The sequence below is a fragment of the Gigantopelta aegis genome, chromosome 5, assembly GCF_016097555.1.
Source record: "Gigantopelta aegis isolate Gae_Host chromosome 5, Gae_host_genome, whole genome shotgun sequence".
NCBI lineage: Eukaryota > Metazoa > Mollusca > Gastropoda > Neomphalida > Peltospiridae > Gigantopelta > Gigantopelta aegis.
In genome coordinates this window covers 582,128-604,968 of record NC_054703.1, presented here as the reverse complement: position 1 = coordinate 604,968, position 22,841 = coordinate 582,128, and the positions used below count along the sequence as shown (strand labels likewise).

At 38.3% G+C, this 22,841-nt stretch overlaps 1 protein-coding gene across 1 annotated transcript in view; it reads right to left on the bottom strand.

Annotated features, from left to right (window-relative positions):
- The window catches only part of LOC121373448 (centrosomal protein of 78 kDa-like), a 159,375-nt gene that overhangs the window by 17,480 nt on the left and 119,054 nt on the right, over window positions 1–22,841 (bottom strand). The window contains exons 7-11 of the mRNA XM_041500109.1: window positions 17,802–17,976; window positions 14,987–15,100; window positions 3,599–3,663; window positions 2,496–2,600; window positions 347–459 (exon numbers count right to left, since the gene is read on the bottom strand). Coding sequence (XP_041356043.1) covers window positions 347–459; window positions 2,496–2,600; window positions 3,599–3,663; window positions 14,987–15,100; window positions 17,802–17,976 — 572 coding nt within the window. The remainder of the gene's footprint in view (window positions 1–346; window positions 460–2,495; window positions 2,601–3,598; window positions 3,664–14,986; window positions 15,101–17,801; window positions 17,977–22,841) is intronic.

The following is a 22,841-nucleotide window of genomic DNA, read 5'->3' as shown; positions in this document are numbered from 1 at the left end:
ACCGTGTGTGGGGGGGGGGGGGGGAGAGAGGGGGAGGGTTAGGGGGTACTGAATCAGATCGAGAGCGCCAAAGCAGTTTCTAGGGGGTTCTACAAGTAAAATTCATCTCTGCCTTAAGGTTTACTACCAATAATATTTTTTATTCAGAATTAATGGAGGGGCTAGATCCCCCCACCCCCCCCACCCCCCGCTCCGACGTGCCTAATAAAACCAATGTAGGCTATGACATCACTACATCACACGCCACAGTGACATCATAACTTACAATGGTTTTACGATTTCTTCGAGCTAAGATAGCTTCGAAAATATGGGTCCTGGTTATTAAACAAATATGCTCTCAACAAACCGGTATCTATTAGCCCGAGCGGCAGTCCTCCAGGGGTAACCGGGGGTGACGGCGACAGTGTTTGTTGGTGTCCCTGCCACTTTCATTCGTCTTCGGCCTGACCCATGGCTGATCTGTTTTGGTGAAAAGTAAATTTCTTTTATTATATATCAGTGGCGAATCCAGAAAATCCATTTATGGGGGCCCTAGTGATATGAGATGGAATTCCAAGGGAACTTTGGGGGAGGTTTAGAGGGGTATCGTAAAAAAAAAAATGAAATTAATATATAATAAAATTATAACTATCGCAAAATGTTGGGGGCCTGGGCCTCTGTATATTTATTAGTAAATATAGCATTGTTAACAGGCAGTGAATTTGGGGATTTTTAATTTCTTTTTAGGTTTCCACTAGGATCATAAAATAATTAAATATAGAATATTTTTGGGATTCCATGTAATAATATTACACTTCCGACCAATCTTAATAACTCTGTCCATCCATCATTCCATAACATGAACAACTGAAAGGTTTTAGAATTATAATAGTTTCTGGCACGAGTCTCAAGAAAATTAATCCTTGGAGCGAGCTTTTCTAGAGTGTCAGAAAAAATCTTGACAAAAGGACGAGTGCCAGAAATATTTTCTAGTTCAATCAATCTTTTAATTTTAGTGTAATTATTATTTTTGTACCGTGAGGTCAATCAATCTCTCAGCTGATATATGTTACGACACTAAAAGGAATGTATTACGTCAGGTATTTCCTCTGCTAAGAGAATAATGTTATCAACAGGTAGCAGTGTCTTCTACCTCCTAAACGACGAGACCAATTGACCAATAAAAAGGGCACATTATACCGTCTCGGAGATGGTTTTTCTAGCACAGCTTTCTGGCACCTTTCTACTGTTTGATTAAACTAGAATTAAATTTATCCTGCAATCACTGATTCGATTGGTTAATTATGATAACTGATTAAAGCAAAGTCATAAAAGTATACTAGCAGATTATGACTTTTGACGTCAACCATGTGACGTCACATGCATACATGTAGCTACATTACAAAATTGCTCATTTGACCTCTAGGTCATCGTACAATTAATGTAGCTGAAATAAGCGAAATAATAGCTTTTCCCCTTAATTTTTAGGAACTGCAGGATAAAAAATAAAAAATAAAGTTTGTTTTATTTAACGACGCCGCTAGAGCACATTGATTTTTTATCTTATCATCGGCTATTGGACGTCAAACATATGGTCATTCTGACACTGTTTTTAGAGGAAACCCGCTGTCGCCACATAGGCTACTCTTTTTACGACAGGCAGCAAGGGATCTTTTATTTGCGCTTCCCACAGGCAGGATAGCACAAACCATGGCCTTTGTTGAACCAGTTATGGATCACTGGTCGGTGCAAGTGGTTTACACCTACCCATTGAGCCTTGCGGAGCACTCACTCAGGGTTTGGAGTCGGTATCTGGATTAAAAATCCCATGCCTCGACTGGGATCCGAACCCAGTACCTACCAGCCTGTAGACCGATGGCCTGCCACGACGCCACCGAGGCCAGTGAACTGCAGGATAAAGATAACTAGTTAATGACGTCGGATATTAGCTTTATCCTTTCAAGCCTGATGGGAAATTCTGCTCAGCAAGCCTTGCAGACTTTGCCATTCTTACTTTCACAGGATACAGCCGATATCTTACATCATTAACTGGTTATTCTCTATTTACACATTGGTAAGTTATATCGTCTTGAAAAATTTCTATATTTTTTAGTCTGTGACCAAAAATAAAGATCAGGTGACATATATGTATACAGTAACAGTGGTCACTCCAGTATTCAGGAAAGGGATGGAGGGAATCGGTAGAGCTGGTTCCACTTATAGGAAGGGATAGTACCTAAGATTTGCAGGGTACAAGTACTTCGAAAATATCTTGTAAACGACGATGAACCTGATTAAATTGGTAGTTCAAGACTTGTGATTTTGGATGGCGGCCTAAATAAACGGATGGCGGATATTACTATTACTGCCTAATGGATGGCGGGTGTATTGGAAATTAGTCTTAAGAGATGGCGGGTCCGCCATTGCTTATGACATGTAGCGAGACCCCTAAGTAAGCCTGAATTGACTATATTTTCAATTGCGTAACACACTGATAAATCTACAAGCAATCTTACCCTGATTGTTGCTTTCTTGGCGACGCTGTGATTGAGCACACGCGTTCGTTTGCGTGCTCGCATTTTACCTGGATCGACCGGTTCTTCTGCTTTGATCCACTTGTACTGAAACAAAAAAGGGAACTAACTCTGTAAGGATAAAGTCAATATTCCATTTCAGCTTAGAAGTTAATAGTTATCTCCCTTATATTAAAAGCAATGGGACACTTACACTTACAATTCACTTCTAACTTTTATGAAGAGTCAGTCCTTAGTTGTAAGTGTAAGTGCTACAGGCTGGAACAATTCTTATATATATATTTTTTTTTTTTGCTTTTTTTTCCCCCAATAACCAAACTACATCATATCTTCCAGGCTAAATTGTTTTCAAAAATACCCAACCCCCCCCCCCCCCAAAAAAAAACCCCACCATACACCACACAACAACAACAAAAAACCCCAAACAAACCCAAAACCACCCATAACATTAATGGGTAATGTATTATAACACTATAGGCTATACACTCGCTACCAATTCATATTCAGCTTTTGTGGCTCATAAAATAATAAAACAATTTTACTTTGGGACATAAATTTGATATACATGTATCAGAGCAACTTTGATTGATGTTTGTTTTACTTTAAATGTAAACCTAGAAGTAGTACTAAACCAAATAACTTCCGGTTGGGTCAAAGTTCGAGATGCACCAAACGTTTGATAGAGAAGTGAACACCACAAGTCCTGTGATAGGTGATAAATGTGAGTGTGTTGCTTGTAAAAAAAAAACCTAGTTTCATCTGGGCAAAAAAAAGTATGCAATTTTATTTCATCTAGTAGCTTTGTGCTTGAAACATATGGGGTACCAGTAAAAACAAACATTCAAATTTGATGTGAAACTAAGGTAGTCATAGACGCTACCCGTTATCTCAGAAAAAAATGAGCAGCTTGACCCCCAATATTTTTCTGATTAATTTTAAGGGGTGGTAGTATTTATATCCGTGACGTTTATGTCGATTGATATGCTGCAGGTTGGAATTTTAGCCATATATGTTAGTTGTTTTTTGTTTGGTTATGTTACTATATTTGTCTATGGGATTTAGAAGTAACCATGGAAACAGTGTACCTCTGTGTCCTGACCATTGCTGTTGACCATCAGCTGTTCCAGAATGCTGTGCAACACATTACGATCTGAAAATAGAAAACACACATTTCTTTAAACACACAAAACACATTTCTTTAAACACACAAAACATATTAATTTAATCACAGGACACACATTTCTATAAACTAACACACAAAACACGCTGATGGGGAATGACCAGTGTGTGGCACAGATAGCCACAAGAGACAAGCACCTGTCGCGGTTGGAGAGACAAGGACTGGGATGTTCAGGTGGACAGTGAAAGAAGTTGAAAGATAGGAGGAGTTGCCAGATCAGGAAGAAATGAGATGGAATTCATGGGAGAGAAACGAAAGGGGGCAGTGGGAGAAAAAAGAGAGAACCCCCCCCCCACCCACACACACAAAACACATTTCTTTAAACACATAATGTTTTTTAAAAAAAACCCACAGAAACACATCTATTTAATCACAGGACACATTTCTGTAAACACATAAAACACATTTCCTTAAATACAGAACACACATTTCTTTAAACATACAAAACATATCTATTTAAACACATATTTAAAAACACAAAAAACACAATTTATTTGAAGACAGAACACATTTCTTTAAACAATGAAAACATATTTTTCTAAAAGCATAAAACACATTTTTTATAACAATATAAGTATATTTCTTTAAACACACTACATGTAAGTAACATGCCAGAGCAAGGGTTAACAACAACTGCTGAAACGAAGGAAGGAAATGTTTTATTTAATGACGCACTCAACACATTTTATTTACGGTCATATGTCGTCGGGACTGCTCAAAGGATGATTATTAAAAATACACTAAATGCCAAGTTACATCACAGATATATTGAGTTCACTGAAGCTGGCTAAAGGATCATTATCACATGCACTATATATATAGGCTATATTACACACCAATTAATTAAGTTACTTGCCTGAAAAAGGGTTAACAGAAGCTGCCAAAAGGACAGTTATACTGTACACTGCATTACCAGGCACAAAAAGGGTTAACTGAAGCGGAGGAAAGGATGCATGCTACAAGCACAATTAATGCATGCCATATCATTACCTGGCACAGAAAGACATTACTTTAATAACTTTACCCCTGCGTGTGCTGTAACCTCACCGTGGTGCAGGGGTGTAACATTCTCTTTGAGAATGGCCAATACAGCACAAATTGAAGTTTAGAATAAAAGTCAGTATCTGTCTGTGATATTTGTATTTTTGCACAGTTCTTTACACTGTTTTTATTTATATCTTGAATTTTTATATTGATGTTGATCATCACCGTATATGTTTTCATTACCATAGTTTGACACCCAATAGCCGATGTATTTTTCGTGCTGGGGTGTCATTAAACATTCATTCATTCATTCATTCATTCATTAATAACTTTAATAATTGTCTCTATAGGCCCACCGACAGAAATCGATGCTAGATCGATTGCACATCAGGCGAGTGCTGTACCACTGAGCTACGTCCCGCCCACTGACAAACACACTGTACTGCAGGCTATATCATTACCAGGCACAGAAAGGGTTAACTGAAGCAGACAAAATGATGCTTACTATATGCAAGCACACTGCAGGCTAGAGCTGACCGGCCTCGGTGGCGTCATGGCAGGCCATCGGTCTACAGGCTGGTAGGTACTGGGTTCGGATCCCAGTCGAGGCATGGGATTTTTAATCCAGATACTGACTCCAAACCCTGAGTGAGTGCTCCGCAAAGCTTAATGGGTAGGTGTAAACCACTTGCACCGACCAGTGATCCATAACTGGTTCAACAAAGGCCATGGTTTGTGCTATCCTGCCTGTGGGAAGCGCAGATAAAAGATCCCTTGCTGCCTGTCATAAAAGAGTAGCCTATGTGGCAACAGCGGGTTTCCTCTAAAAACAGTGTCAGAATGACCATATGTTTGACATCCAATAGCCGATGATAAAATAAAAAATCAATGTGCTCTAGTGGCGTCGTTAAATAAAACAAACTTTACTTTACTGCAGGCTATATCATTACCAGACACAGAAAGGGTTAACTGAAACAGACAAAATGATGCTAACTATATGCAAGCACACTGCAGGCTATATCATTACCAGGCACAGAAAGGGTTAACTGAAGCAGACAAAATGATGCTAACTATATGCAAGCACACTGCAGGCTATATCATTACCAGGCACAGAAAGGGTTAACTGAAGCAGACAAAATAATGCTAACTATATGCAAGCGCACTGCAGGCTATATCATTACCAGGCACAGAAAGGGTTAACTGAAGCAGACAAAATGATGCTAACTATATGCAAGCACACTGCAGGCTATATCATTACCAGGCACAGAAAGGGTTAACTGAAGCTGCCAATAAAAGGACATTTATACTGTACACTGTATTACCAGGCACAGTAAGGGTTAACTGAAGCAGACAAAATGATGCTAACTATATGCAAGCACACTGCAGGCTATATCGTTACCAGGTACAGAAAGGGTTAACTGAAGCTGCCAATAAAAGGACATTTATACTGTACACTGTATTACCAGGCACAGAAAGGGTTAACTGAAGCAGACAAAATGATGCTTACTATATGCAAGCACACTGCAGGCTATATCATTACCAGGCACAGAAAGGGTTAACTGAAGCAGACAAAATGATGCTTACTATATGCAAGCACACTGCAGGCTATATCATTACCAGGCACAGAAAGGGTTAACTGAAGCTGCCAATAAAAGGACATTTATACTGTACACTGTATTACCAGGCACAGAAAGGGTTAACAGAAGCAGACAAAATGATGCTTACTATATGCAAGCACACTGCAGGCTATATCATTACCAGGCACAGAAAGGGTTAACTGAAACAGACAAAATGATGCTTACTATATGCAAGCACACTGCAGGCTATATCATTACCAGGCACAGAAAGGGTTAACAGAAGCAGACAAAATGATGCTTACTATATGCAGGCTTTCAAGCAAGATTTTGTGAAATTTAAGGGCTTTTTTTAGGGCAAAATTCTTAAAAAATAAGGGCTATTTTTTAGGAATTTTTGGACAAAAATAAGGACTGAAATTCAATAATCAATATAAAAGAAAAACATTCTGTACTCACCTCCAGGGAGAACATAAATACAAAAGCTAATTACCAACTCAGAAGATCATGCCAATGGTCATCAACAGCGATATTCAGCATATCAATACAACCAGATTAAAGTAATCTGATATGGTGCAAATCCATGCTGAATATGATGCTGATAACCACCAAGATGTCTTCTGAGAAATACATTAATTCAACATATTCATTATCTGAAAGTATACTAAGGCTAGATTTAATTAATTCCAACACTTATTTTATGTTGCATTTATAAAAAAAATTCAAAATTAGAAAATTTAGGATTTTCACCAAAAAATTAGGGCTTTTTAGGATTTTGAAGCTTTAATAAGGAATATTAGGGCTGCTGTCAAAAAATAAGGAAAATTAGAAAAATAAGGGCCCGCTTGCAAGCCTGCTATATGCAAGCACACTGCAGGACATATCATTACCAGGCACAGAAAGGGTTAACTGAAGCAGACAAAATGATGCTTACTATATGCAAGCACACTGCAGGCCATATCATTACCAGGCACAGAAAGGGTTAACTGAAGCAGACAAAATGATGCTTACTATATGCAAGCACACTGCAGGCCATATCATTACCTGGCACAGAAAGGGTTAACTGAAGCTAATAAAAGGATGCTTGACAGATAAAAGCACACTGCAGGCCATGGCACAGAAAGGGTTAACTGAAGGTGACAAAAGGATGCATGTTTCCTAGATAAAAGCACACTGCAGGCCATATCATTACCTGGCACAGAGAGGGTTAACTGACGCTGATAAAAGGATGCTTACTATACAAGCACACTACAGGCCATATCATTACCTGGCACAGAAAGGGTTAACTGAAGCTGACAAAAGGATGCATGTTTCCTAGATAAAAACACACTGCAGGCCATATCATTACCTGGCACAGAAAGGGTTAACCGAAGCTGACAAAAGGATGCTTACTATATGCAAGTACACAGTAGGCCATATCATTATCTGGCACAGAAAGGGTTAACTGAAGCCGACAAAAGGATGCATGTTTACTAGATAAAAGCACACTGCAGGCCATATCATTACCTGGCACAGAAAGGGTCAATTGAAGCTGATAAAAGGATGCTTACTTGATAAAAGCACACTGCAGACCATATCATTACCTGGCACAGAAAGGGTTAACAGAAGCTAGCTGACAAAAGGATGCATGTTTCCTAGATAAAAGCACACTGCAGGCCATATCATTACCTGGCACAGAGAGGGTTAACTTAAGCTGATAAAAGGATGTTTCCTAGATAAAAACACACTGCAGACCATATCATTACCTGGCACAGAGAGGGTTAACTGATGCTGATAAAAGGATGCATGTTTCCTAGATAAAAGCACACTGCAGGCCATATCATTACCTGGCACAGAAAGGGTTAACAGAAGCTAACTGACAAAAGGATGCATGTTTCCTAGATAAAAGCACACTGCAGGCCATATCATTACCTGGCACAGAGAGGGTTAACTGAAGCTGACAAAAGGATGTTTCCTAGATAAAAGCACACTGCAGACCATATCATTACCTGGCACAGAAAGGATTAACAGAAGCTAGCTGACAAAAGGATGCATGTTTCTTAGATAAAAGCACACTGCAGGCCATATCATTACCTGGCACAGAAAGGATTAACTGAAGCTGACAAAAGGATGCATGTTTCCTAGATAAAAGCACACTGCAGGCCATATCATTACCTAGCATGGAGAGGGTTAACTGAAGCTAGCTGACAAAAGGATGCATGTTTGCTAGATAAAAGCACACTGTAGGCCACATCATTACCTGGCACAGAGAGGGTTAACTGATGCTGATGAAAAGCTGGATATTACTTTAATAACCCTCACAGGTTTGAACATATTGCTATAATTACAATACACTGCCGGCGGCGTCATATATGATTTATCACGCTATCACAGCGAGGCGGGCACTGTGATCTCTCTCTCATCAATTTCAGTGGGCGATTTATCAATTTCAGTAAATCACACTTACAGACAATGTACAACGTGGCTGACACATGTACCATAATGGGATTGGCGGTGGGCAACAGGAAATAAGCAATTTCCGTCTCTAACGCGGATAGACCCCGGGTTGCCGGTATCTGATGCTAAACAAGAGTGGGTTAGTTATAATTTCAGTGTACATGTACAAACCAGTTATAAATGGGGAAGTGATTTCAATTGAAAAATAACAGCTAAGAATGATCTTTAAAAAACTGACAACTCTGTCTGTATCCGACACTACAGAGTAGTTAGGGCAACATCACATGTACACTACATGTAGCTGCATGTGCATATGTATTAACAGGGAATGAATGAATGAATGAATGTTTAACGACACCCCAGCACGAAAAATACATCGGCTATTGGGTGTCAAACTATGGTAATGCAAATAAATAAAGTGATGATCAACATCAATATAAAAATTCAAGGTTTAAACAAAAACAGTGTAAAGAACTGTGCAAAAACACAAATATCACAGAATTTTACGGATACTGAATTTTACTCAAAACTTCAATTTTGTGCTGTATTGGCCATTCTCAAAGAGAATGTTACACCCCTGCACCACGGTGAGGTTACAGCATGCGCAGGGGTATTAACAGGGATGCGATGACCATTTAAAAAAATAAAATTATTAAATTATTTAAAAAATTAAAAAATTCTATACCATATACTACATGTACATGTAGGTGGTTTAATGAAGGTACTTTGGCAAGACTTCCGAACGTTCCAGCATTCAGTGCATTCAGGCTTAGGGTTTGGGTTAGTGGTAATATTAGCATGCATGCTGGAACTTTTGGAAGTCTTTCGGGTACTTTTCTTCAGTTATGAGATTAAATTCTAAAAATATTAAATGTCTGTAAGTATTTTTTTCATTAATAATTTTCAGAAAGTTAAAGTTTGTTTTGTTTAAGGACACCACTAGAGCACATTGAGTTATTTTTTAAGAAATATTATAGTAAGAGAACTGCTGTTTAAAAGTGATAAATACATGAAATGCAGTGTCCAATTTCACCAAGTTTCAAACCCATCACCATCTACATGTAGTAGGGACACTTCTGGTTTGTTTAATTTTTATTATGTACCGTCAAACGTTTGTTTTGCTCAGTGACACCACTAGAGCACATTAGATGTCAAACATTCGGTAATTTTGTCATATACAATGTACATATAGTCTTAGAGAGGAAACCTGCTACATTTTTCCATTAGTAGCAAGGGATCTTTTATATGCACCATCTCACAGACAGAATAGCTAGCACATACCACAACCTTTTATATACCAGTTGTGGTGCAATGGCTGAAACAAGAAATAGCCAAATAGGCCCACTGATGAGAATCGATCCTAGACAAGACTGCACATCAGGTGAGGGCTTTACCACTTGCTATGTCCCACTCCACGTACCCCCAAATAGCTAGTTTAAAAGTTAGTTTGTTTTGTTTAATGACACCACTAGAACACATTGATTTATTAATAATCGACCATTGGAAGTAAAATATATTCTTAGAGAGGGAACCCACTACATTTTCCCATTAGTAGCAAGGGATCTTTTATATGCACCATCCGACAGACAGGATAGCACATACCACAACCTTTTATATACCAGCCATGGTGCAATGGCTAAAACAGCCCAATGGGTCCAACCGATGAGGATCGTTCCTAGACTGACGGCATATTAGGCAAGCACTTTACCACTGTGCTATGTCTCACCCCATGTATGTACCCGCAAATGATTTTCTGGCCAAATAGCTACAGTTTAAACCATATTGAGGAAGAAGGAAGGAAAGGTTTTAACACACTCAGCACATTTTAATTTTGGTTATATGACATCGGACATATGCTTAAGGACCACACAGATATTGAGAGAGGAAAGCCGCTGTCACCACTTAATTTCATGGGCCGCTCTTTTCGATTAGCAGCAAGGGATCTTTTATATGCACCATCCCACAGACAGGATAGTACATACCATATTGAGGTGTCACTGAATTAACATTCCTTTTCGTTTCTTACCCCTGCAGTACATGACTGCATGCAAGAGATTGTAAAGACTCCGAAGCACATTAAATATACATCAAGGTATGTATTGATCGACACAGTACATTAACACAGTCCAAGAAACCGCGACCCAATTAACGAATCGCCGATCGAATCAAGAATGATTGTGCTCAATTATGTATTAATTGTTTTAGATCTGTCAGTAGGTTAGTAAGTTAAAAAGGCACACATGTCACACAAAAAAAGAAAAAAAAGAAAAAAAAGAAAAAAGAGTTAAACTTTGTTTTGTTTAATGACACCACTATAGAGGACATTAATTTATTAATCACTGGCTACTGGATGTCAAACATTTGGTAATTTTTACATATATTTTGACATATATATTCTTAGAGAGGAAACCTGCTACCGTTTTTCTTTAATAGCAAGGGATCTTTTCAAATGCACCATCCCACAGACAGGATAACACATACCACAATATTGGATATACCAGTTGTGGTGCACTGGTTGGAACGAGAAATAGCCCAATGGGCCAGCCGACGGTGATCAATTCCAAACTGACTGTCCATCAAGTGAGCACTTTACTACTACTGGGCTACATCCTGCCACAATCGCCCCAACCCACAAAAAAACGAAGGAAAAAAAAGAAGAAAAAAAAAAGATGAAAAAAAAAAAAAAAAAAAAAAAAAAAAAAAGAAAAAAAAAAAAAAAAGAAAAAAGAAGAAAAATAAAGGAAATAAAAAAAAAAAAGATGAAAAAAAAAAAAAAAAAAAAAAGATGGAAAAAAAAAAAAAAAAAAAAAGAGAAAAGAAGAAATAATTTAAAGGCTACTAGTAATGCAGAAAAGGTGATGTAATTTAAAAGCTGTTATGAAATTAACCTATCTATATGTCTAGTTCATAGCTGGTCAAGCTTATTGTAAGTGATATTATCTCGCCTTCATGTAAAATTCTTTAATCTCATTGGTTGTTTGCTGTTGGACAAATCCCTTATCCCCCTGTGGGCGGAGCCAAATTCTCTTATACCCCGTCTGTAATTTCCAACAGTTTCCAGCCGCCCCAGTTAATGCTAAAGCAATAATTAGATTATAAATAACATTGATAATCAATCAAGTATACATAATTAATTTTATTTTTACTATAAAATACACTATTTCAATACTTTTAAAAGTATGTTGAACTCGGCCACCTAATTACGGTCGTGGTGTTATTGTATTAATGCGCGATTAGTTGTTTTTTTGTTTTTTATTTTTAATATATATATTTTTTTACTACATACATTTCTGATATAAAAAAAAGTTAGTTTTTTTTTAATTTTTATTAATATCTGTTTCAGACAATTTCGTATTAAAACATTTGAAGTTAAAAACTCGTTTATCGATGGAACTATTTTTCGTCACTGGCAAGTGGTTTCGTTCGCGTCCGCGTGGTACGGCTCCGTTAATAAATTGTTAACAATTATTGTCTGGCATTATTTTGATTACTTGGCTATATGGTTTAACATGTCGGCAAGATAAATTTGTTGTAGAAGCATCTCTCGGGGTATATGGCTTTTTTATGTACCCTCTGTGTGTTCTTTTACCCCCTCGCCTTCGGCTCGGGATAAAAGAACACACAGAGGGTACATAAAAAGCCATATACCCCTCGTGATGCTTCTACAACTTATATTATTTCACATGGGAAATAAATTTGATAATAACTATGTACAGTGAAAACTCTCAAAACTGGAATTCACTCAAAACCGGAAATTGTTTACGGTGCCCTTTAAAGAGACATTCCTGAGTTTTCTGCAATTTTAAAGATATTATCGACTAACAGACTTTTTAACGATTGCAATTGCATATCAAATATATTTTCTGCATATAACATATTAGTGGCTGTATATTAAACGTTTTTCTGATCATTCTAATACTTGTACTAGGTTAAATTTCTTGTACTAGGTTTTTCCTTATGTACGAAATTATTTGAAGACAAAATCCAGTTTGGGCTTCTTACAAATATTAAGACGACCACAAACACATTGAATATACAGACACTGATATTCTAAACAAGAAAATATATTTAATATGTAAATTTAATCGTAGAAATATTTTATTAGTTGGAAACATCTTACAATTGAGCAAAGTCAGGAATGTCGCTTTAAAAAAATTAGTACAAAACTTAACTTCTTTAAACCAGATACCCCTTTTTTTTTTAAGTCTTGAGGATCATTGTCTGGTTTTAATAAGTTTCACTGTAGTACTTAACTTGTTTAATATCCTCCATATATACCACGTGTTTATATCGACCATATACATATACCTATCAGGGGATTTATTCTATTTTGGGATAACTACTGCACAGTGTATTGAATAAGCAATTTATGTTATTACCAGTATTATCTCCAAATTCACAATTTTGGACTTAACGAGTTTTGTAAAACCACTCTTCAATTGGCTGCTTACATGTAATTGGTTTCCAATGCATCCTATCCAATCACATTCACTTAATATTAGGCATAAAGACCAGTCTAGCAAGTGAATATAAATGTTCAATCTCCTGAAGATGACTCAGTCGAATTGTATTACAGTGAAACCCCTCAAAACCGGACACTCAGTAAACCAGAATTCCCTCAAAACCAGACTGAGTAATACAGAATTCCAACAAAATTGTATCCAGAGTAAACCAGAATACCTCCAAAACCAGACCTAGAGTAAACCAGAATTCCCTCAAAACCAGACCCAGAGTATTCCAAAAATCCATTACAATTGTATCCAAAGTAAACTGGAATTCCTTCAAAACCAGACCCAGAGTAAACCAGAATTCCTTCAACTGGACACTCAGTAAACCAGAATTCCTTCAATTGGACACTCAGTAAACCGGAATTCCTTCAACAGGACACTCAGTAAACCAGAATTCCTTCAAAACCAGACCCATAGTAAACCAGAATTCCTTCAACCGGACACTGAGTAAACTAGAATTCCCTCAAAACCAGACCCAGAGTAAACCAGAATTCCCTCACCTGGACACTCAGTAAACCAGAATTCCTTCAACCGGACACTCATTAAACCAGAATTCCTTCAAAACCAGGCCCATAGTAAACCAGAATTCCCTCAAAACCAGACATTTTTCAGTGCCCATTTAAATATCAATACAGAAGAGGAGCTCTCTACACAGGATACTCTTTAAAATCAAACTTTTTACTTGGTACCAAGGATATCCAGTCTAGCGAGGTTGCACCATATTATTGTTTCACAGAAAACTAAGAAAATCTAAAAAAAACAGGCAGGCAGGGCTGTTGGATACCAGTGCCCAGATTTTTGAAGCTATTTTAGCCCATGGTCATAGGCTATGGCATATATTGTTATGGCGTCATAGCTTACAATGGTTTTACGATATTGTAGCTCTACGATAGCTTCGAAAATCTCAGCCAAATCTTTCGATTGCACCAAAGTCAAGGTGATTAACGTTGTGCCCAAACTGATCAAGTCCACGGACATGGAGCTTGATTGTCCCAGGTCCCATCTCTGGCATGGCAGTGACCTGACCTGGGACAAAGATCAAGTCCACAGACATAAAGCTTGATTGTCCCAGGTCCCATCTCTGGCATGGCAGTGACCTGACCTGGGACAAAGATCAAAGTCCACGGACATGGAGCTTGATTGTCCCAGGTCCCATCTCTGGCATGGCAGTGACCTGACCTGGGACAAAGATCAAGTCTAGATCAAGTCTAGATCAAATTATTTTAATCCAATTAAAATGTACAATTACTGGTTTTGTGCAATCGAAAGATTTGGCTGATCAAACATGCTGACCTCAAAATATTTCAGCTTAAAACCAGTGATCGTACATTTTAATTGGATTAAATTAAAATAACTTAAAATGCATTTCTGAACATCCTCAACTCTTCAGCACTTGTTAATAACACTGATGTTCCTAAAAGACCGGCTATTTCTCACTCTAGCCAGTGCACTATGACTGGTATATCAAAGGCCGTGGTATGTGCTATCCTGTCTGTGGGATGGTGCATATAAAAGATCCCTTGCTACTAATGAAATTTTTTTAGTGGGTTTCTTCTCTAAGACTATATATGTCAGAATTATCAAATGTTTGACATCCAAAAGCCGATGATTAATAAATCAATGTGCTCTAGTGGTGTTGTTAAACAAAACAAACTTTAGAATAACGTCAACAGCTGTTATTGCACCATAAAGACCTCACTGCACTCAAAACAGACAAGAAAACCGGTTGCACCCAAATTAGTGAGAGCTAAAGCCTTGGACACACATTACGACACACTTGGATACACTCACCAATCATTGGGTTTTTGCGAAGGTCAAGGACAACGAGTGTTGTGTTGTATTTAAGGACTTCGTTCAACGTCTGGGCCCCTTTTGTAGAAATCCCACATGCCTGAAGGTCAAGTGCTGAAAAAATAATAACAAAAATTTCATTTCATTTAAAGACGCAGACCCTATTTTTAGCTGAGACTAAATTTAGTTAATCTGCAAATCTACAACACACATTTGGAAAGAAAGAAATGTTTTATTTAACGACGCACTCAACACATTTTATTTACGGTTATATGGCGTCAGACATATGGTTAAGGACCACACAGATTTTGAGAGGAAACCCGCTGTTGCCACATAGGCTACTCTTTTACGACAGGCAGCAAGGGATCTTTTATTTGCACTTCCCACAGGCAGGATAGCACAAACCATGGCCTTTGTTGAAACAGTTATGGATCACTGGTCGGTGCAAGTGGTTTACACCTACCCACTGAGCCTTGCGGAGCACTCACTCAGGGTTTGGAGTCGGTATCTGGATTAAAAACCCCATGTCTCGACTAGGATCCGAACCCAGTACCTACAAGCCTGTAGACCGATGGCTAACCACGACGCCACCGAGACTGGTTCACACATTTGGATCACATTATAATAGAGAGAAGCTAAAGTCTGATGTTTAAACAGGGACATATTGTCTGAAAATAACTAGAGTTTGTCTCGATAACCATTAGTGATTACTTCTAAGATGAATGTGCATTTTTAGAATCATATCAATGTGTTCTAGAGGTGTCATTAACAAAACAACTCTTTTTTTTTTTAGAATTATGAAAAATGATTTTGGGGTATTGTAAAAACGTGGATAACCAGAACCGTGTCAGGTGTACGATAATCAATATTCTAAACAATAAAATGTAAGTAGTTTAATTTAAATTAAAAAAAATGGCTTTAATAGTGAAAAATATATTGCAGTGTTTAAAAACTAGGATCTGTCACTTTAAAATACATTCAGTGCTTATACTCAATTAAGCTTCAAAATAAGCTACATGTATCTTGGGCTCACACAACCCAGCTGTGTGTGAATACTAATAAATAGTTGTTAGAGAGGTGAAAAAAAACACAAGACAGTTTTGTTTGGGAGTGGCAGTCCTCTTTGAGCAGTGCAAGAAGGATGCATTGTCTAGTAAAGGATTTCCTTGGGAGTGGCTGTCCTCCTATAGACGAGGCACCAGATACAAATTCATGGAATCAACCACTATTTTGCCAAATGACCATTTGACTGTATTGTACAGAGATACACTTTAGTTATTCAGATTTAAATCTGAACAACAAAACCATAATATATAGTCAGTTTTTGTTTAACGACACCACTAGAGCACATTGATTTATTAATCATCGGCTATTGGATGTCAAACATTTGGTCATTTAGAAATAATATAATCTTAGAGAGGAAACCCGCTACATTTTTCCATTAGTAGCAAGGGATCTTTTATATGCACCATCCAACACAGGACAGCACATACCACGGCCTTTGATATATCAGTCGTGGTGCACTGGCGGGAACGAGAAATAGAATACATGGTCAAAGCCGTATCTCTGCATAATGCAGTCGAATGGGCATTTGGCAAAATAGTACTCTAGTTTACTAAATCATCAGTAACACAGAATAGATCTCATTATAATAAGAACAGCTGTGATGACATGCACTCATGAATCACTGTCACAACGGTGGCATCGGCGGTAACTGCCATTGCTGAGATATAGATTGCTGTAAGTAGAGATCATCACCGACGGCTCCTCGACAACGTCAAAATGTATACACCTGGTGTACATTATCTGTCAGTATTTAACATTCACACATTTGAAATATGTCTACATATAGCAAAATAGCTTTTCAGTAATGTTTATTTGCAAAAAATTTCACTTTAAAAACATTGCCGCCCGTGGGCCGTTTCAACCATAGCAATTCTTTACAAAATTGCTGTGGAAGACAAATTCGTAGTATTGAGCCCTAAGCATATCACGCCCCACCAGTGGCACCGTTCATGGGTATTGGCACCACAGCTGTCATCCGTCACATTGAAATTATAAAAATAGAGATTATTATACGAGCTTGTGTGTCACACTGATTTAATGAAATGCTTGAGCAATATAATAATCATAATACAAATTTCATAAAATCAGTACGATTTACACGCGAGTGTAATAATTTCTTTATTATCCACATTATCCAAAATATATATTATTTTTATGAATAACAAGCTAAAACCATGTCAAAACATTTCAAACGTAACTAGAAACGGACTATGAAAGAATGTCATTTTCTTAACTTTTGTTAAGTGTTTTTCACAGATCTAAGACTGGGGAAGCCGCATTAAGTTATGACGTCATTCATTGGTCACGTGAAATCATTATGACACACGTGGGTCATACTGGTTATACTTCCCTGAATATCTTGAACTGTGTGGATAATAATACATCTTTATTATCCACATATTTCAAGATATTCAGGGACATATAATCAGTATGACCCACATGTGTTATAATGATTTCACGTGCGCCACGAATGACATAATTTTGTGAAGCAACATCATAACTTAATGTGGCTTCATCAGTGTAAACGCTTATCAAATATGACGTCATTTTGGAAAATGACGTCCTTTCTTCATCTCTTTTTAGTTCAAACATTTTGACAAGGTTCTAGCTTGTTATTCATAAAAATAATATTTTGGATCGTACTGATTTTACAAAACTCGCTCTCACTCGGGTAATACAATAATCTTGACACTCGTTTCGTAAAATCAGTACGACACACAAGCTCATATAATAATCTCTATATATGTACCTTTGAGCCACAAGTCGTCTTTCAAGGCCTCGGCGAGGATACACGCACCCTGGTCGTCTAGCATGGGGTTGTTGTTGATGATGATCCGGCGCAGGCCCGACATGCGGTCGAGGTCAGGACGGCGGTACCGCAGACTGTCTCGCCACGCCTCACTGTGACGCTTCATGGCCTGGTGCTGGAAGGAAACAAGAATTCAGCACAATTAAAAAAGTCTGTTTTGTTAATGAAACTACTAGAGAACATGGCTTCACTGTGATGTTTCATTACCTGGTGCTGAAATTAAAAACAAATTCAGCACAATTAAAAATGTTTGTTTTGTTTACTGAAAAACAAAACATTGCCTGACAATTCTGCATAATTTAAAAAAAGGTTTCTTTTGTTTAATAACACGTTCAGAGCACACCTCAGGGCCTCGTGCTAAAATTAACCAAGAATTCCTCATAATTAAAAAGTCTGTTTTGTTTAACGGCAAGAGAAATGTTGTCTGTTCATTAAATTTTGCACAATTAAAATGTCTGTCTTGGAATTGACGTAACTGCAACATTTGACCATTTTGTCTTACACTAGCCATCAGGCATTGAAATAGTAGTTATATACTAGCCCAACATTGAATATCACTAGTCATGGGAGTATATAGGGCCACCATATGATCTAGAAGCCCTCTTTATTTGCACTTTTCCAGGGCTTCTAGATTATGGTAGCCCCACTATGGTAGCTAGTGATATTCAGTGTTGGGCTAGTGAATAACTACTATTGCCATGCCCGACGGCTAGTGAATTGTTTTTGGTCAAATGCTGCAGTTAAGTCTATTTTGTAAATGTGAATATCCTGTCCATACCACCACCACTCAATGTTAGTGTTTTTAAGCTCTGTCTCCCTCTTTAGGTGACACATCCGATTATTAACTATTAATTTGTAAAATTGTATTAACTTAAAGTAAAGTAGGGCTAGTGAATTTTTAATTGAGGCTAGTAAATTTGTAAACTCACTGATCCCATGGCTAGTGGATTTTATAAAAATTCTACAAGCATCTCACTATTTTTGTCTCTCCTCTCTCTCTCTCTCTCTCTCTACTCCACTCTCTCTGTCTGTCTCCTCCTCTCTCTCATCTGTCTCTCCTCTCCCTCTCTACTCCCCTCTCTCTGTCTCCCCCTCCCTTCTACTCCCCTCTCTCTGTCTGTCTTCCCTTCTCTCTCATCTGCCTCTTCCCCCCCCTCTCTACTCCCCTATCTGTCTCCCCTCTCTCTTATCTGTCTGTCTCCCCCTCCCTCTCTACTCCCCTCTCTCTCTCTGTCTGTCTCCTCCTCTCTCTCATCTCTCCTCCATTTCTGCTTTCCTCTCTCTGTATGTCTCCCCTCTCTCTCATCTGTCTCTCCCCTCCGTCTCTACTCCCCTCTCTGTATGTTTCCCCCTCTCTCATCTGTCTCTGTCTCTCCCCTCCCTCTCTCTCTAATCCCCTCTATATTCATTTCCCCCTCTCTCATCTGTCTGTCTCACCCCCTCCCTCTCTCTGTACTCCCCTCTCTCTATTCATCACCCCCTCTCTCATCTGTCTGTCTCTCCCCCTCTCTACTCCCCTCTCTCTGTTTGTCCCCCCCCCCCCTCTCAACTGCATCTGTCTCTTCCTTTCTGTGTGCCTTTCCGTCTGTCTCTCTCTCTCCCATGCTTTCTCTTTTTGCCCCATCATTGATGCATTTACTATAGTTTGACACCCAATATCCAATGTATTTTTTTCATGCTGGGGAGTCATTAAACATTCATTTATTCATATGTTCATTCTGTCTGCTCATACAATTATGTCTGTTGTTTCTTTTTTCCCCATATTCTGTCTGCCATATTTTTGTAAAAATGGTTAATTGTAAACTCTAAGGAGAGACGCTAATACGGGCACTGCTTGCTGGTCAAGTCCTTATGGCAATATAAACATCAATAAATATTGTTTAAGGACAGTGAAAAAGTGAACTCTTGGAGGAAGCCCCACGGAGACAGCTGACAAAAACAGACTGAAAATAACTTATGCATAATTGACTTTACTGTTGGGGTTGGATGTGTAGGAGATGATGTGTGCAAAAGAACCGATATTTCAATGTCATACATCTCTAGGTGGTTACTCATCCATGTATACTAGAAGTCAACTCTGCTGCCATGGGGAAAACAGAATTTTGTATGATCAATGAATGAATGAATGAATGAATGAATGAATTAAAGAAGGAAGAAAACATTTTATTTAACAACGCACTCAACACATTTTTGGCAGGATGTAGCCCAGTGGTAAAAGCGTTCGCTCGATGCGTGGTCGCTCTGGGATTGATCCTCGTCAGTGGGCCCATTGGGCTATTTCTCGTTCCAGCCAGTGCACCACGACTGGCATATCAAAGGCTGTGGTATGTACTACTCTGTCTGTGGGATGGTGCATATAAAAGATCCCTTGCTGCCATATAACTGTAAATAAAATGTGTTGAGTGTGTCATTAAATAAAACATTTCCTTCCTTCAACACATTTTATTTTATTTATGGTTATATGGCAGCAAGGGATCTTTTATATGCACCATCCCACAGACAGAGTAGTACATACCACAGCCTTTGATATGCCATATCGAACATATGGTTAAGAACCATACAGATACTGAGGGAGGAAATCCACTGTCGCCACTTCATGGGCTACTCTTTTCGATTAGTAGCAAGGGATCTTTATATGCACCATCCCATAGACAGGATAGCACATACCACAGCCTTTGATGTACCAGTCGTGGTGCACTGGCTGCAGCGAGAAATAGCCCAATTTGCCCACCGAGGACGATCGATCCCAAACAGACCGGTCATCAATTTAATAGGGAAAATAGAATTCTAAATGATCAATGATTGAATGAATGAATGAATGAATGAATGAATGAATGTTTAATGACACCCCAGCATGAAAAATACATTGGTTATTGGGTGTCAAATTACGGTTTTGTATGATCAACGGCTTAAAATTTAAAGTTTGTTTCATTTGACGACACCACTATAGCACATTGATTAATTAATCATTGGCAATTACATGTCAAACATATGGTCATTTTGACACAGTCATAGAGGAAACCCATTACATGTTCCCATTAGTAACAAGGGATCTTTTATATGCACCATTCCACAGACAACATAGCACATACCACAGCCTTTGATATACCAGTCGTGGTGCACTGGCTGTGACAAGAAACAGCCGTATGGGCCCACCAACGGGGATCGATCCCAGACCGAAAACGTATCAAGTGGCGCTTTACCACTGGGCTACGCCCCACCCGGTTTTGTATGATCACCGGCTTAAAGTTTAAAGTTTGTTTTGTTTAACGACACCACTAGAGCACATTAATTAATCATCGGCTATTGGATGTCAAGCATTTGGTAATTTTGACACTTGGTCATCGGAGGAAATCTGCTACATTTTCCTTAATGCAGAAAGGGATCTTTTATATGCACTTTCCAACAGACGAGAAAGCACATACCACGGCCTTTGTTCATTTCTCTAAGTGTTGACCGGCCTCGGTGGCGTCGTGGTTAGGCCATCGGTCTACAGGCTGGTAGGTACTGGGTTCGGATCCCAGCGAGGCATGGGATTTTTAATCCAGATACCAACTCCAAACCCTGAGTAAGTGCTCCGCAAGGCTCAATGGGTAGGTGTAAACCACTTGCACCGACCAGTGATCCATAAATGGTTCAACAAAGGCCATGGTTTGTGCTATCCTGCCTGTGGGAAGCGCAAATAAAAGATCCCTTGCTGCCTGTCGTAAAAGAGTAGCCTATGTTGGAACAGTGGGTTTCCTCTAAAAAAACAGTGTCAGAATGACCATATGTTTGACGTCCAATAGCAGATAATAAGATAAAAAATCAATGTGCTCTAGTTGCGTCGTTAAATAAAACAAACTTTTCTTTTTGTTCAGTTGTGGTGCAATGGTTGGAACGAGAAAAAACTCAATCAGTTGAACTGAGGTGAATCAATCCTGCGGCCCAGGCACTTCAAGTGAGCACTCGGCCGAATGAGCTAAACCCTGCCCCTGAAAGAAAAGTTTTATTTAACAACACACTCAACACATTTTATTTACGGTTATATGGAAAGAAAGAAATGTTTTATTTAACAACACACTCAACACATTTTATTTACGGTTATATGGAAAGAAAGGAATGTTTTATTTAACAACACACTCAACACATTTTATTTACGGTTATATGGAAAGAAAGGAATGTTTTATTTAACAACACACTCAACACATTTTATTTACGGTTATATGGAAAGAAAGAAATGTTTTATTTAACAACACACTCAACACATTTTATTTACAGTTATATGGAAAGAAAGGAATGTTTTATTTAACGACGCACTCAACACATTTTATTTACGGTTATATGAAAAGAAAGGAATGTTTTATTTAACGACGCACTCAACACATTTTATTTACGGTTATATGGAAAGAAAGAAATGTTTTATTTAACAACGCACTCAACACATTTTATTTACGGTTATATGGAAAGAAAGAAATGTTTTATTTAACGACACACTCAACACATTTTATTTACGGTTATATGGCGTCACATATGGTTAAGGACCACACAGATTTTGAGACAGGAAACCCGCTTTCGCCACTTCATTGGCCACTCTTTCCGATTAGCAGCAAGGGATCTTTTATTTGCACTTCCCACAGGCAGGACAGCACAAACCATGGCCTTTGTTGAACCAGTTATGGATCACTGGTCAGTGCAAGTGGTTTACACCTACCCATTGAGCCTTGTGGAACAGTCACTCAGGGTTTGGGAGTCGGTATCTAGATTAAAAATCCCATACCTCGACTGGGATCTGAACCCAGTACCTAACACCACAGCATGAAAAATACATCGGCTGTTGGGTGTCAAATTATGGTTTTGTATTGATGAATGGTATGTACATTTTCTGTTTCTGTCAAGATCGATAATTTAAACAAAAAGTTGTAAATCACATGACATTTGTATAATGATAAAAAAAACTGCTGAAAATAGTTTGAGTCCAAAAACTACAGAGCTGGTGGC